General features: G+C 52.6%; 6 protein-coding genes across 6 annotated transcripts; 4 read left to right on the top strand and 2 right to left on the bottom strand.

The window, feature by feature from the left end:
- Positions 1 to 16: 16 nt before the first annotated feature.
- Positions 17 to 712, top strand: Z519_11889 (uncharacterized protein; the record flags this gene model as incomplete). Its single annotated transcript, XM_016769598.1, has 1 exon — positions 17 to 712. The coding sequence occupies one exon, from the start codon at positions 17 to 19 to the stop codon at positions 710 to 712; it is 696 nt and encodes a 231-aa protein (XP_016614234.1).
- A 505-nt stretch (positions 713 to 1,217) lies between these two features.
- On the top strand, positions 1,218 to 2,069 carry Z519_11888 (uncharacterized protein; the record flags this gene model as incomplete). Its single annotated transcript, XM_016769597.1, has 1 exon — positions 1,218 to 2,069. One exon carries the CDS (start codon positions 1,218 to 1,220, stop codon positions 2,067 to 2,069), a length of 852 nt encoding a protein of 283 aa, XP_016614233.1.
- Positions 2,070 to 3,714: 1,645 nt separating this feature from the next.
- Z519_11887 (uncharacterized protein) lies at positions 3,715 to 6,133 on the bottom strand (the record flags this gene model as incomplete). Its single annotated transcript, XM_016769596.1, has 2 exons — positions 3,715 to 5,947; positions 5,997 to 6,133. 2 exons carry the CDS (start codon positions 6,131 to 6,133, stop codon positions 3,715 to 3,717), a joined length of 2,370 nt encoding a protein of 789 aa, XP_016614232.1.
- A 563-nt stretch (positions 6,134 to 6,696) lies between these two features.
- Z519_11886 (uncharacterized protein) lies at positions 6,697 to 7,914 on the top strand (the record flags this gene model as incomplete). The annotated part of the gene is made up of 1 exon (XM_016769595.1): positions 6,697 to 7,914. The coding sequence occupies one exon, from the start codon at positions 6,697 to 6,699 to the stop codon at positions 7,912 to 7,914; it is 1,218 nt and encodes a 405-aa protein (XP_016614231.1).
- Positions 7,915 to 8,411: 497 nt separating this feature from the next.
- On the top strand, positions 8,412 to 8,963 carry Z519_11885 (uncharacterized protein; the record flags this gene model as incomplete). The annotated part of the gene is made up of 1 exon (XM_016769594.1): positions 8,412 to 8,963. The coding sequence occupies one exon, from the start codon at positions 8,412 to 8,414 to the stop codon at positions 8,961 to 8,963; it is 552 nt and encodes a 183-aa protein (XP_016614230.1).
- An 865-nt stretch (positions 8,964 to 9,828) lies between these two features.
- Positions 9,829 to 11,727, bottom strand: Z519_11884 (uncharacterized protein; the record flags this gene model as incomplete). Its single annotated transcript, XM_016769593.1, has 1 exon — positions 9,829 to 11,727. One exon carries the CDS (start codon positions 11,725 to 11,727, stop codon positions 9,829 to 9,831), a length of 1,899 nt encoding a protein of 632 aa, XP_016614229.1.
- Positions 11,728 to 13,010: the final 1,283 nt, after the last annotated feature.

Raw genomic sequence — 13,010 nt, 5'->3', positions numbered from 1 at the left:
GATGAATTCGAGCCCGATGGCCCCGAGGCGCTACGAGCCCGCTAATCCAGATGGACCCTTTCCATATTCCCCAGAAGACCTCGCACCCATGGAGGCAGGGAATGACTCGTACTTCTATGCTGCTCCACGGTTTGTGACACATATCGACGGTAATGCCATCAACAACGTGCGGAACTACTATGCTCAAGTCTTGCCCCACAGAGGCCGAGTTTTGGATTTTTGTTCCAGCTGGATCTCACATTACCCGGCAGAGGTGGCCAAGGCAGCATCGTTGGGAGAAGTCGAGGTGCTAGGGATGGGTATGAACCGCGCCGAGTTGGCCAAGAATCCTGTATTGAAACACTGGTCTGTGCAAGATCTCAACGAGTATCCAGAGGTACACTTACCGGGCCCGACCCAGGGCAAATTGGACGCATCGACATGCGTGGTATCCATCGACTACCTGACCAAGCCCGTTGAGGTCCTGCAGAGTATCCGACGACAGACGCATCCGGGAGGAAAGGTGCATCTTGTCATTTCCAACCGGTGCTTTCCTACCAAAGTGGTTGGCAGATGGCTGAAGGTCGATGAGGACGAAAGGCTCAATATGGTTGGGGATTATCTGTGGTGGAGCGGATGGCGGAACATTGAGATCCAGACGCTGGTGGAAGGATCGTTCACGGCTGATCCGGTCTGGGTGGTGAGAGGGGAGAACGTCGAGGCTGCTGTCTGAGGTCTGAGCGGTGAGAGTTGTTTGAGAGTCGGAGTGGAAGGCGCAGAGGGGCAGAGAGGCAGAGGCGGAGAAGAGGGTTGAATGGGGGCACCTACCCAGGTACCTAGGGGTCAGGTAGGTACCCAGAACTGAAGCGTCTGGGCACCCACAACCCCTATAGACCTGGGCATGTAATGTCAGGTGTGGTCCTTCTACCTCGACAGACTGGCTTGTGGCCTTCTGGCCTTCCTTCACCATTCACCAGGCAACGGGGATCGATCACACCCCCGGAGCCCATCCCACCCTCCCCCCTACGTGCCTGATGAGTCTTGAAAGATTCAAGTCCTCTTTCACTCTTCTCTTCCTCCTCCTAAGCTTCTCTCGTATCTTAACCTCATCACCCTCGGCCGCCCTACTTCACCACTACCATGTGGGTGCTAATTCTGTAGCTTACAAGCCCTCACCCTTCCTCTTAATCAATGGCCGTCGTATTGCCATCCTCCTGCCGACCCTCCATTTCTTGAATATGTTGTTGAATGATCTTCTCCTGGGCCTCTTTGGGCTCTGGGCTATCTACTTTTTCCTTCTCAAACTCATCCTCTTCAAACTTGTCCTCAACATAATCTTGCCACTCATCATCCGGTACCTCCTGATCCCGAACCTGCCAAAGCGCGTCCGCCCATACGCCGAGCGAGCCCTGCAGAAATGTGATGAAATCTGCTACTCAGCTCCCCTGGAGCCCAAGGGCCCTTGTAACCGCGACGTCTACCGCACTGCTATGATTCTGTCTCGGGTCGTGGACCGTGACGTGGTTCCGGAGATTCTTGACATGGCCGAATTGTGGCATGACGTCCCTCTGGCATCGAAAGTAGACGCTGAGCCTTTCAAAGTTACTGCGCGAGAGCACGGTGTCAGCGGCCACAGACCAGGCGTGGTCTATCTAGAGACTGAACTTCCTGCTACGATGCCACCCAAAGCATTACGTTCTCTTACATTCATCATCACTTCTTGTGATCAGGGTCACAGCAATGAGTTGCAGGATGTCGGCACATACAGGAACAGCAAGACTTGGTTTGAAGTCAAGATCACTCCCTCCAAAGCGATCAGGAGACAGCCAATATGGAAATCTCAACCTGAACCAGATTTCAACTTCCCACCAAGAAAGATCGTCACCAACATTCATGCGGGCCAGGATTTCAAGACCCATACGGTCATCTGGCACTACAACGATGAAGATGAAGACATCAGAAACCTCATCAGAACTATGGGTGCCGGGTGGAAAGTTGCCATCACCGCATGGGGACAATATCCTATCTGGGACAACTACGTCCAAAGTGCGAGGATTGATTGTCGGGTTCATACTGTCAGAAAGATGTGAAATTCTTCATTGTTCAGATCTTCTGTGATCGGGAGACAGCTGCACGATTTGGCTCCTCTCTTCTCAAAAACTCTTGAGATAACTGATACTTGGGACAGCCTCCTCCCAACAACCTGGCCATGCAGCCCTTTTCCATCCGCCAAAGTCGCACTATGTGACTTGACCCACTCAACCTCCTACGACATGACATTACGGGTTCAAAGTATTGATAGCCAGAGCTGCACAGCATGATCACGGTTATGGAGCAAAGACGTGACAGGGACGCACAAAGGTTGGGAGCCCTGTTCTTTCACAACTCACACTCCTTTGGGCAACAGCAGGGTTGGAGAGAGAATGCTGAGTGGGGACTCAAGTGCTGATGGAAACGGTGGTGGTAATGCTGAGGGCGTGCCCGGGATGGCATTGATAATGGCGGCAATGGTGGTGACAAAGGGCTGTCAACAAAGGGCCCGCTGATGAGTCCATGTAATAAATGATGCTCTTCTCTCCAGACGATTCATGCCCTTCCTCTTCATACCTTGAGCTGGGAGTGTTTGACTGATATGCCTCGCTTATCTTCGGTTACCTCGGCTTTCTCACTTCCCCCTTTGCACCCTCAGCCTCGTCCCGACGAAGAGGATCGTTGCTGTGCCAAACTAGCTCCTCAGCATGAACCGCCTGTCCAGGAGCCAAGTATGGCGGAAATGAACGGCCAAGCCAACATCCTCCTCAACATGATTTATCTCATCTTGACTGTTCTGCGTACGGCCCTGTCTTTTCCTACCTGATATTACCATAGCGTACCTAGTCCAGCATACTAGATGCCACCAGATGACCTCGTGAAGTACTTCCAACCCCACTGTCGCTCTGGCGTCGTTACATGCCATCTACTCGCCCTGTTCTGCATGCAGCTTGTTTGTCCCCCCATCGCATCGCCCTGGGACCGATCCGGACCCGAGCGTCAGGACCGCGGAGCCCTCTTCGATGTCGCTGGCTCATCTTGTATGTCCTCGATCCTGCTCTCCTGGTTGCTTGCCCACCGTGCTTTTCGTCCTCGTTATTGCACCGCCCTTTATTTTCCACTGTTCGGTAATCGACTGCTCTAAGCCGTGTGGGCTTGCAGCGAGGGAGGGAGGGAGGGCCGTGAATTATCTGTCCATTTCACCCTTTCTTCCCTCCTCCCTCTCTGTGTCACGACGTGGAATAGTATCAAGTTGTTGAACTCGAGCTCGGTTTTGCAAGCGACGATAGAAGTGGAGAATCTCAATTAGTGCCACGGACTCCAGAATTACCTGGTTGGAACTGAACCCCAGCCCTAACAACACGACGCAACAATGGTCCGCTCGCTTCCATAACGAAATGTGCATGCGGAGAGCTGCAGCGGCTTCTTCCAAGGGTGAAAGCGACTGGAAGAATTAATGGGGTTTAGATTACCCAGTTCGCTGGGTGTGTTGTTACAGGAGATCTCTGCTGACATCTCACTCTGCACGCTCTTATACCGATACAGCCTCGCACGTTCGCACCTCGCACCGTTGTGCGGGGCAAATCATCAGGCTGACTGCTATCATATCATACTCAATCGTAGGCTCATAATTCGTTCAACCCTGTCCCTGCTCTTACAAACCAGCCGTCTCTGCTGGGCTGACACATGCTTGAAACTAGCGTGTCAGGTCATTGATGGTTGAAACAGATCCAAGCCCGCACCACGTCCGCTGGACAGCCCCTCTCTTTTCCCTCTGACCTCTCTGACCAGACCCTTTGCTTCTTCAACTTCATATCCATCCATGCATAACTCTTCAGCTAATCTTTCTGCACGGTCCAAGTCACCTGCTTTCAGCCACCAGCGCGCAAGCCACAGGCGGGCTTTGGAGGTTGTGGCAGTTGTACCTGTGCCAAAGCCGTCTCCTCCACTAGCCGCGTTGGTCTCGTCGATATTTTCGGCGTCGGACAGTGACGGTGAAGACGCTGCTGGCGAAGCAGGGGATGCAGGCGAGGAGGACATGATTTCCGTATCATCATCAGCACCGGCTGCCTCTTCTCCGGCATCAACTTCCATATCTCCCCCACCAGCCGCACGCGTCTGCGCCACTCTGGCATTGCGTTCCTCTGCAACAGCAGTCTTTCTATCTTCTTTCTGCTGGCGTTTGCGAAGTGCTTTCTCTGCCTTTACAACACTCATGTGGCTTCCTCCCGTCTCCTGTGCGATACAGAGCTCCATATAATGGACTGCCTCTCTCTCACCTTCAGTGCTGCCGAGCCGTTCGTACAGGAGGGCGATTTGGTAGAGGTTGTCTGGGTCGAGAAGTTTGCGTGTAGCTTTCTGTTGCTTTGGTTTCGCCTGGGGAGTAGACTTTCCGCGTTTTGGGTTGGAAGCCAAATTGCTTGAAACACTGCTGTTTGCATTGAAACTTGACTGCGCGGAGGTGGATTCTTCAATATAGGTCCCCGCCACAAGAGCACGCTTTAGGGCTCTGATAGCTTGATCCAGCCGGTTCATTTTCCCATAACAGGATCCGACTGCTTGCCACATTTTAGGGTCATATGGCCTCAGTCCAGCGGCACGCTGGTAGTAGAACAACGCATAAAAGTTCATGTCAAGAACCTCGTACGCTTGACCTAGACCGTACCAAGCACGGTAGTCCTTGCGATTGACGTCGACGGCGCGTCTATAACTTTCGATAGCAGCATGTGTGTTTTTCAACTCGATGTACTCGTGGCCCATTAGTGTCCATGCCGATAGAAAGCTTCTGTCCAGGGTCAGGGCGCGTCGGAAGTACATGACTGCTTTCTCGTGCTGGGAACAAAGAGAATAATAATTTCCCACCACGCAGCATGTTTCTGGGCGGAATTTGTCGACAGACGTGGCGAGTTGAGCGAGAAACGCAAGCTTGGGCCGATCTGCCATTACGTACAGGATGTTCGAGTAGTGGTCGAGTCCGTCCAGACGATGAGGGTGGGCTACCAGCAATTCTTGAAATATGGAGGCGGAGGACTCGTATTCTTTGGCGTGGTAGTAGCTAAGTGCGAGTTGCGTAAGTAAGAATGTGGAGTTTGGAAAGTAGTTCAGGAGAATTCGAAGATAGTTCAAGGTTGTGGATTGGTCGCTGGTGGAGAAGAGGTCAACAGAGGCATAAGCCTGGTACATGATACTCATGAGATTTTGGGGTAGGACAGAAGGCGAAAGTTGGGTATTGAGGTCATCGATGGACGAGAGTAGGGTTGCTAATTCCTCCCATGCCCCCCAGTGGTAGGGGTTGAGTCGCACGGAACGGAGAAGCCATTGCTGTGCAAGCTTCTCTTGTCGTGATTTGGAGAGGACAGTGCCGTACAGATATTCGAGCCATCCTTGAGCTCGTTTGAGTTGTGGATCGGCCGCATCTCGGACTTGGAAATATGCTTCCAGTCCTCTTGCCAGTGCTGGAAGTTCTCGGTTGACTGTCTGTCCACCATCTGCTGGACCCAAGACCATCTCGCTCTCTTCATCCTTGCGCTTCTCTCCAGAGAGGTATCGCGCATACAGCGCAAGAAACAGTGACTTTTGGCTAAGTCGTGGAAACGGACTGGCCGCGGTTGTACCGCTTTCTTTTGATTTCCCCTTTGTTCGAGATGGTGTGGATGTTGGCGTCCGCTTTTTAGGCCTGTCAAAGATTGCTAAACCGCCAGCTGGGATCGCTGGAGGTAAAAATACCGCGGCGCACCTGTCGAATTCTTTGGTGTCGAAGAATGCCTTTGCTAGCAGGTATTTTGGTGCCTCCTTAGCCTCCAGTGCCGCCTCTTCAGGGTCGTCATAACTAGTTGAGAACAGTCGATACGAAGATTGGACATTATTTGTATCTTGCATAGGAGCGTCATGAAATGGGTCGTCATCTTCAGGAAGAGAATCGAGAAGCTCCGCCGCCCTAATCCATCGGTCAGTGACTGGTCTTCTTGGGATGTCCCTTGGTATACCATTTTGCCGATTGGTACAAACACCGTTCAGAGCATTTTATAGACACTTCGGTCAGCCTCTCCCTCAGCTCCGATACCACTTCGGTATCAAGTTCGCCAACCGAGCCGAAACTCTCGTTCTGTCGTGGGGCGACCATGCTGAGCCGTAGTGCCTCTTAGGCAACAGGTTATTATGAGTGCTGCACGCACTCAAGTAGGAGAATGAGATTAACAGCAAATCTTCTCAGCCATGCAACAATCCCGCGTCATCAAGTTCGCGACATCTAGTACGGGGTAGATTGATCCCCACGTTCGTCGCTACGCGTTGTGGGAGGCGTGGACGCGCGACTCGCTGTTTGCTCCGCCGTTGCCACGTCACGCAAGGCTGTGAAACAGCCTTGTCTATCAGCATGTCCATTGACCTCATCCTTAACTTCTTATCTTCGCTCCTTGTTTCTCGCAAACGACTCCTCCTTGGACAACTTTCCTGTCTCTCTGAATCTCTGTGATCCTGAATCTTATTCTTTAGATTTAACCAACGTTCATCTGTGAGATAGGTAATCCACTGGCTTGAACATAATTCACATTGGCGTCAACAAAGCTTGCACCTTGTTACACGTTTCTATGTACTTATCCTTGTTGAGTTGCTTCGACATCCGCTGAGTCAGCAGCTATATCATCCAGGCTTTTTTCTACATTTGACGATTGTTCAACGTTAATCATGGACATTAAACAGCGGCTTTTGCAGTCTGAGAATAAACCGATCGCTTGCATTGAGATGCATACTTGCGGCGAGCCTACACGAATTATCATCGACGGATATCCTGATCTTCATGGAACGTTGCTGGAACAGCGTGCTGAAGCAAGGGCCAAATATGACCACATCCGAGAACGAGTCTTGCTGGAGCCTCGTGGGCATTACGACATGTATGGCGCAATACTTCGAGCGAGGACAGAGCTCACCGTGAGTGGCGAAGCCCATATTGGTGTTCTCTTCATGACCAACGATGGCTACTCCACCATGTGTGGGCATGCAACCATTGCTCTGGGACGGTTTCTAGTCGATACACATGACCTTCATATATTCCCGAGAAGAAATGAGATTAAGTATGACCCACACACTCGGCATGCCGTCGTCAACCTTCATGCCCCATGTGGGCTCCTCAGGGTGACCGTACCAACCAACGAAGATGGTTCCGCCTCAGACCCTCAACGACCTGTCTCCTTTGTATCCGTCCCATCTTTTGCACCCGGCATCAACATCACAATCCCCATACCCACACATCTGCGTTGGTCCGAACTGCGAGATAACAGAGCGGAAGTACAAGCAGCCTTCGCGTATGGCGGAGCATTCTACTGCATTGTCAAGGCTACAGAGCTAGGATTTGCTAATGGGTTGAAGGCAGTCAACTTGGAAGCATTGAACCGTGCTACACGGGGTCTCAAATCAGCCATATTGGACAATCCAAGTCTCTCTCACCATTACAAGCATAGCACGGAGCCTGAGATGTCCTTTCTGTACGGCGTCATTGTCACTGACAGCATGAACGTGGAAAATAAAGCTGTGTCTGGTTCCGAGCTGGGAGTGTGCTACTTTGCTGCCGAAGAAATCGACCGGTCTCCAACTGGAAGTGGAGTAGCCGCTCGCGCAGCACTCGCATATCGAGAGGACGCTCGCGCTGTGAATCAGTCGTGGGCATATCATTCATTGGTTTCGAGGCTCGGAATTGGCCCGCCTTTTATCGGGACAATCATAGGGCCAACAATGAACGACCAAAACCCGCATGAGGACGATGGGTCTTCCTCGACTTCTGAAGACATGAGAGTGAGGGTCAAGGTCGAAGGACAAGCATACTACACCGGATTCAGCACCTTCGCTGTGGAAAAGGAAGATCCACTGGGAGACAGTGGGTTTGCTTTCAGAAACCTGAGCGTCTGAGCACGGTTGCGAATAGAATTCTATAGTGAATGTGACTCTGACACTTCAGGCGGCATGTCCTACAATACCTCGTAGCCTTTTACATATTTAGATACCTAGGACATGGCATTGGACACGGCTGACAAGGCTGAACATTTTGTACGGTGGAATTTTGGAATATGATGCGCAGTGACTCCGGCCGGGTGTTCCCGCCACCGGCGTCATCCTCGAGCCCGAACATTTGTCCTTCTGCGACTTGTCCAAGGGAAGTTTAACGCCCAAGGCAGACAAAATATACTGTTGAGATTGCGGACAGAGTGGCACATTTCTCCATCTGCGACAGCTTGTGTCTTCTGAACAAAGATGGTTTGAAAGCCACAGTGTACAGAGCGTACGACGACCCACCTGTCCTCGTGAACATTTCTCTACAACAAATCGTCCGAGATGTCGACGTACGTTTCCCCCAGTCCCCCTCCTGCCGGTTGTCAAAACGAGATGAGTTGAGGTGAATTAACGCCATGAATAGTAACCGCTACTCGTCTCTAAATCGGCGCACCGCCCCGGCCTCCTCGGCTCTCTTCCAAGACTACCCCGGCTCGCGCCCATCATCATCATCCTCCGCGCAGAGACCCAGCAGCTACGCCTATCCCACGTCACAACCAGCGACTTCCTCTTCGCCCTACCTGACACCTTACTCCTCCACAAATGGCCACAGCACGCCCCAACGGCCCTCGTCAGGGTTCCGCCCCGCGACGCCCAACTCCAAAGGCCAGTACTCCACTTCCGTTCTCGAGGAACTCGAGTCCCAAAACGAAGTGACCCAGACCACCCTCCTGAGTCAAAAGGTCTCGCAACTGAAGTCCCTCACAGTCGCCATCGGAGATGAAATCCGCGACTCGTCCCAGCTCGCGCAGACGATTAATGACACATTTGAAAACACGGGCGTCAGGTTACGGGGCACGATGAGGAGGATGTTACGCATGGGGGAGCGGACGGGGGTGGGGTGGAAAGTGTGGGTGATATTTTTCATCGCGGTGTGGGCTTTGTTTGCCTATGTGTGGCTATTTTGAGCGGGAAAGGCCCAAAGATGAGGGCTTGGGTTGAGAGGCAAAAGGAGAGCGAGCCAGCGAGATCGCATCCATGATGAGCCATGCAAAGCAACATCAGGACTTGGACCTGGACCTGGATGGGCTTAGCGGATGTTTGGCGATTTCAAACGCCCCTGAAGCCATGATTCCTCGCGACCTGGGTATTTATGCCATATCCGGGGGAATCGAGATCAGAGTCCAGAACCGATACACGCCCTCGTTTGAAGCCAACATCATGCAAAAGCCGGACTCCCAAATCTATATTGCCTTGGGCCATCCTCAACTTCTTTGCCCACCCACCCACCATCTCGGCCCAGTGCATTATCCCCCTCCGAGCCTCTCATTTCCAACGAACGACAGAACTTGTGTATACCATGCCCTCCATTTCCTTGCTTCCTTCCTTCTTTCAGGGCGAACAACGGCAACGGTGCAAAAAGCAGGCCAGAGCAGAGCAAGGCGTTCCTGGCGCGAATTTTTATTGTTTTGTGTTCAAGGGATCAATCAGGGCGGCACGCAGGCATGCACAAAAAGGGAATACAAAGGAATTTTTGGACCCAGCAGACTAGCACTACCTACAAGTATCAATCGCAGGACAGATTTGCGGTGTACGTAAGATGTAATACAAGTTGATTGGGGAGTTGAGCCTAACTTCTACGGAGTACATATTCGACGCATCTAACATGATGATCGGGCCTCCTTGGGCGCCTTTGAGCCTCGAGCACGTGTCAACAGCGAGCAGAGGTTCTGCAGAAGGAGAGGAAGAAGATCCGTGTCCTGCCAGATGTCACGCGTTGGTCTACAGTCCTGTCCATCTGATATCTCTACCAGCCTTCCTATTTCTTCATTCTCATTCTGCTCGTCTCCGGCCGCTCAGAAACCGGCCCGTTCGTCGCCCCCGCCCTCTTCGGTCCTGATTTTGACTTGACGATCCCTCGGTCGCATTTGCATTCGCCGTAGTATTCACAGGTGTGTCCCAATCTAGTGCTGCTGGCCCCGGGCGATTCCGAAGGCGGCTAGAAGCAGCGCCATCGGTGTGAGGAGAGGGTGTGAACAGTCCGCCGCTTGACGCGGCACTCGGGGCTGCCTGCGCAGGGCTAGCGCTCGCGGTGGTGTCGGGGTCGACATTGTTTCTTCTCCTAGTCGCGCGTTGAAATAATGTTCTCCTTGCACTCCCACTCCCTCCAACAACAGCTGCCGCTGCTCCGTCGAGCCAATTACGCGCTACTGCAGCCCGGCTTGGGCTTAAGTTGGCGTCATTACCTGTTTCTGGTTGTGCTGTCTCGTCCGTGCCCGTAGGCTCTAGTCGGGCTATCCGGGCAGCAGCTCCCTCTCTCGGATTCCTAGGAGCGGCAAATGAATCAGGTGTATCAAATTCGAGATCCGTGTCGACTTCTTCCTCGTCAACATTCAGTGGACTGTCCAACATTGCTGGCGTTTGGTTGAATTGAAGTCGCGTGCTCGGGAGACTGTGATGATAATGGCGTTGCCGGTTCCCCGATACAATTCTTGCGGGGCGTATGGCAGCATCGGGAGTCGGCCTAGCATGCACACCACGCCGGGTGATAATCTCTCCATGTGCCTGAGGCGAGGGGGACGGTCCTGTAATCCAGGGTCCGGAACTGCGTGGTGCCGAAATGCGACCAGTACTGCGAGGGGGTTGTAGACCTTGAGCTTGAACCACATCAATCGTACCCTGACCTTGACCGGGAAGGACAGAGATATCCATCTCACTCTCCTCGATCTCGGTGTCCGTATGTTCCCAGATTTGCTCATCATCTGCCTCAGGGACATCGTCATCCAGATCATGCTCAACGCTGACACCGCTGCTTCTTCCAATGCCGTGGTCGTCATAGATCTCGTCTTGAGCGAGCATAGCGTCCGCCAAATCTTCGGCTTCACGCTCATCGTAGTCATACTCACTTCCTGGAATGGGGAGGCGCACACCAGCAACGGTCGCTTGCCTCCCACGTCTCCCGGCGGAAGCACGACCCGCGGGACGGCGAGAGGCTGGATGCGGATGGGGTAATTGTTCTTCATCGTCAGTATCAGGCTCACGACGGGTATCGTAGACCCAGTTTCCATCGGCACCCGTTGGATCGGGTGACATTGGTTCGTCATCTTCATCCTCATCGTCCTGGTCATCCGCGTCTGGAATTTGGTCGTCAAGATCGGCTTGCATCGCGTCGTCATCCTCGGCCTCATCACCTTCGCCCAGATCTTCCTCGTCACTTTCCCCTTCTTCCTCTCCATCCCCGTCCATATCGTCAGCGTCCGGAATATCCTCATCCAGATCCCGCTCGCCTTCCTCTCCTTCGCCCTCGCCCATTTCGTGAAGTCTTGCCAATCTTTCCTGCTCCTCCGCCTCCTGGGCGTACCTCTCCTGAAGTTCCACCTCTCTCAATTGCCTTTCGACTTCCTCCCTTTCAACTTCTTCCTCATGTCTCCCTAGCATAGTCTTGGCACACCCCGGGGGTTTGAGCCAACTATAGCCGTACATGGCAATGGCCATTTTCCGCTGGGAGATGGTTCGTTCATCAGAAGAAAGGGCAACGAGTGTGTTGTTGCGGTTGTTAAGAGCTGCATGGTGAGGTTTGGGCCGGCGGGATGAAGAGGGATGCTGGTGAGAATGTTGATGTTGATGGGTTGTCGCCGAAGAGGCTTCGGACGACGAAAATGAAGTGGTGAGTGGCGGGAGGAGGGAGGCTGATGGAGGCGGGAGGAGAGGGAGTGAACATGTCAGAAACATTATTGTGATCAGTTTTGATTGTGGCGAATGGGGATGGTGCTTAGGGTCGGAATAGAGGTTTGTGGCTTGTTGAGTGGTGTAGAATATGGCCACTCCCTGATTGTCCAGTAGGCAGTCCTTGAGGCATAGAAGTTCTCTCCCAGATTGGCGGCTCCTGTTACCGCAACGTTGGCTCGGAATGTCTTTGTGTTGCGAAGTGAAATGTCCTTGTTGATTCCAAGACCAAAAACGCGTCGCGAATTATTGCTTAACTTGTGATTTGAGAGCTTTCGACGTGTTCTGCCAAAAACCGAGGATAGCCAGCACGGCAGATTCCCACGAGGCGCAGAATGAGGAACTTCACGTTGGGGTTCGTTGCGAGCGAAGGATGTCCTCAAAATATACGATGTAGACGACCAGGGATTGATGCACGGCGTGGAGTAACAAGGAGAGTTGGTTGATTAAGGTATCTTGGGCTAGTGCATTTAAGGTATCTTGGCGAGAACGCCTTGGTACTAAGCGATACTGCCAATACCAGCTAGTAACGCTACGGCAACCGAGCTCGCTAGCCACTGATCGGTTACGGCGCACCCCGTATGTTTATAATTAACACCATCCCAGTCCTTGATAGTGAGCTATCACTTTCTGGCAATAGTTGATTAAAATACCCTACACCACAGTTTGCTTGAACTGCCTAAATATCTCAAAGCCGCACACGGACTCGTCCATCTCACTCAAACAACTGACGCAGGGCTCCTCATTTGATCACAGCGAGATGGCCACATCACCGTGCCATTCGGAAATCCAGTTACCTGGCTTCAAGGTAGAGAATGCAGACGTGACGGCGGCAGCGGCTGCAATGTCGCTGCTCCGACATTCGAACAGATGAATTGACGTGCCATCGACCTCTAAGAACCCCTTCTGTGCAATAGCGTCCCTAATCGGCTGCCCCGAAACGGTTGTGCGGTGTTGGCGAATCTCTTTTCGCATCCGGTGTCGAGGTTGCCCTCCCAATTTACAAGCGACTGGACCGCGCCATGCGGTGAGCCCATCGGCGAACCCCAGAGGCGAAACACACCGTGAATGTGTGCGGCTAATGCCAAATTCAATAAGGCAATTGAGTCCCGCAGAAGTTTCTTGGACAATAAGATCGCTTCAGATCTGCTTCGTCGAGTCGAGTACGTTCATGTCATTGTCGTAGTCCTCGTCCTGGCGAAGTCGAAATAGTTTACGATCCATCATCCTTGCCTATGCTTTGCTGTCGTGAACAATGCGACCCGGAATCACATGGACTCGAGATACAG

This window comes from Cladophialophora bantiana, assembly GCF_000835475.1.
Source record: "Cladophialophora bantiana CBS 173.52 unplaced genomic scaffold supercont1.24, whole genome shotgun sequence".
NCBI lineage: Eukaryota > Fungi > Ascomycota > Eurotiomycetes > Chaetothyriales > Herpotrichiellaceae > Cladophialophora > Cladophialophora bantiana.
This window is presented reverse-complemented; position numbering and strand designations above follow the sequence as displayed.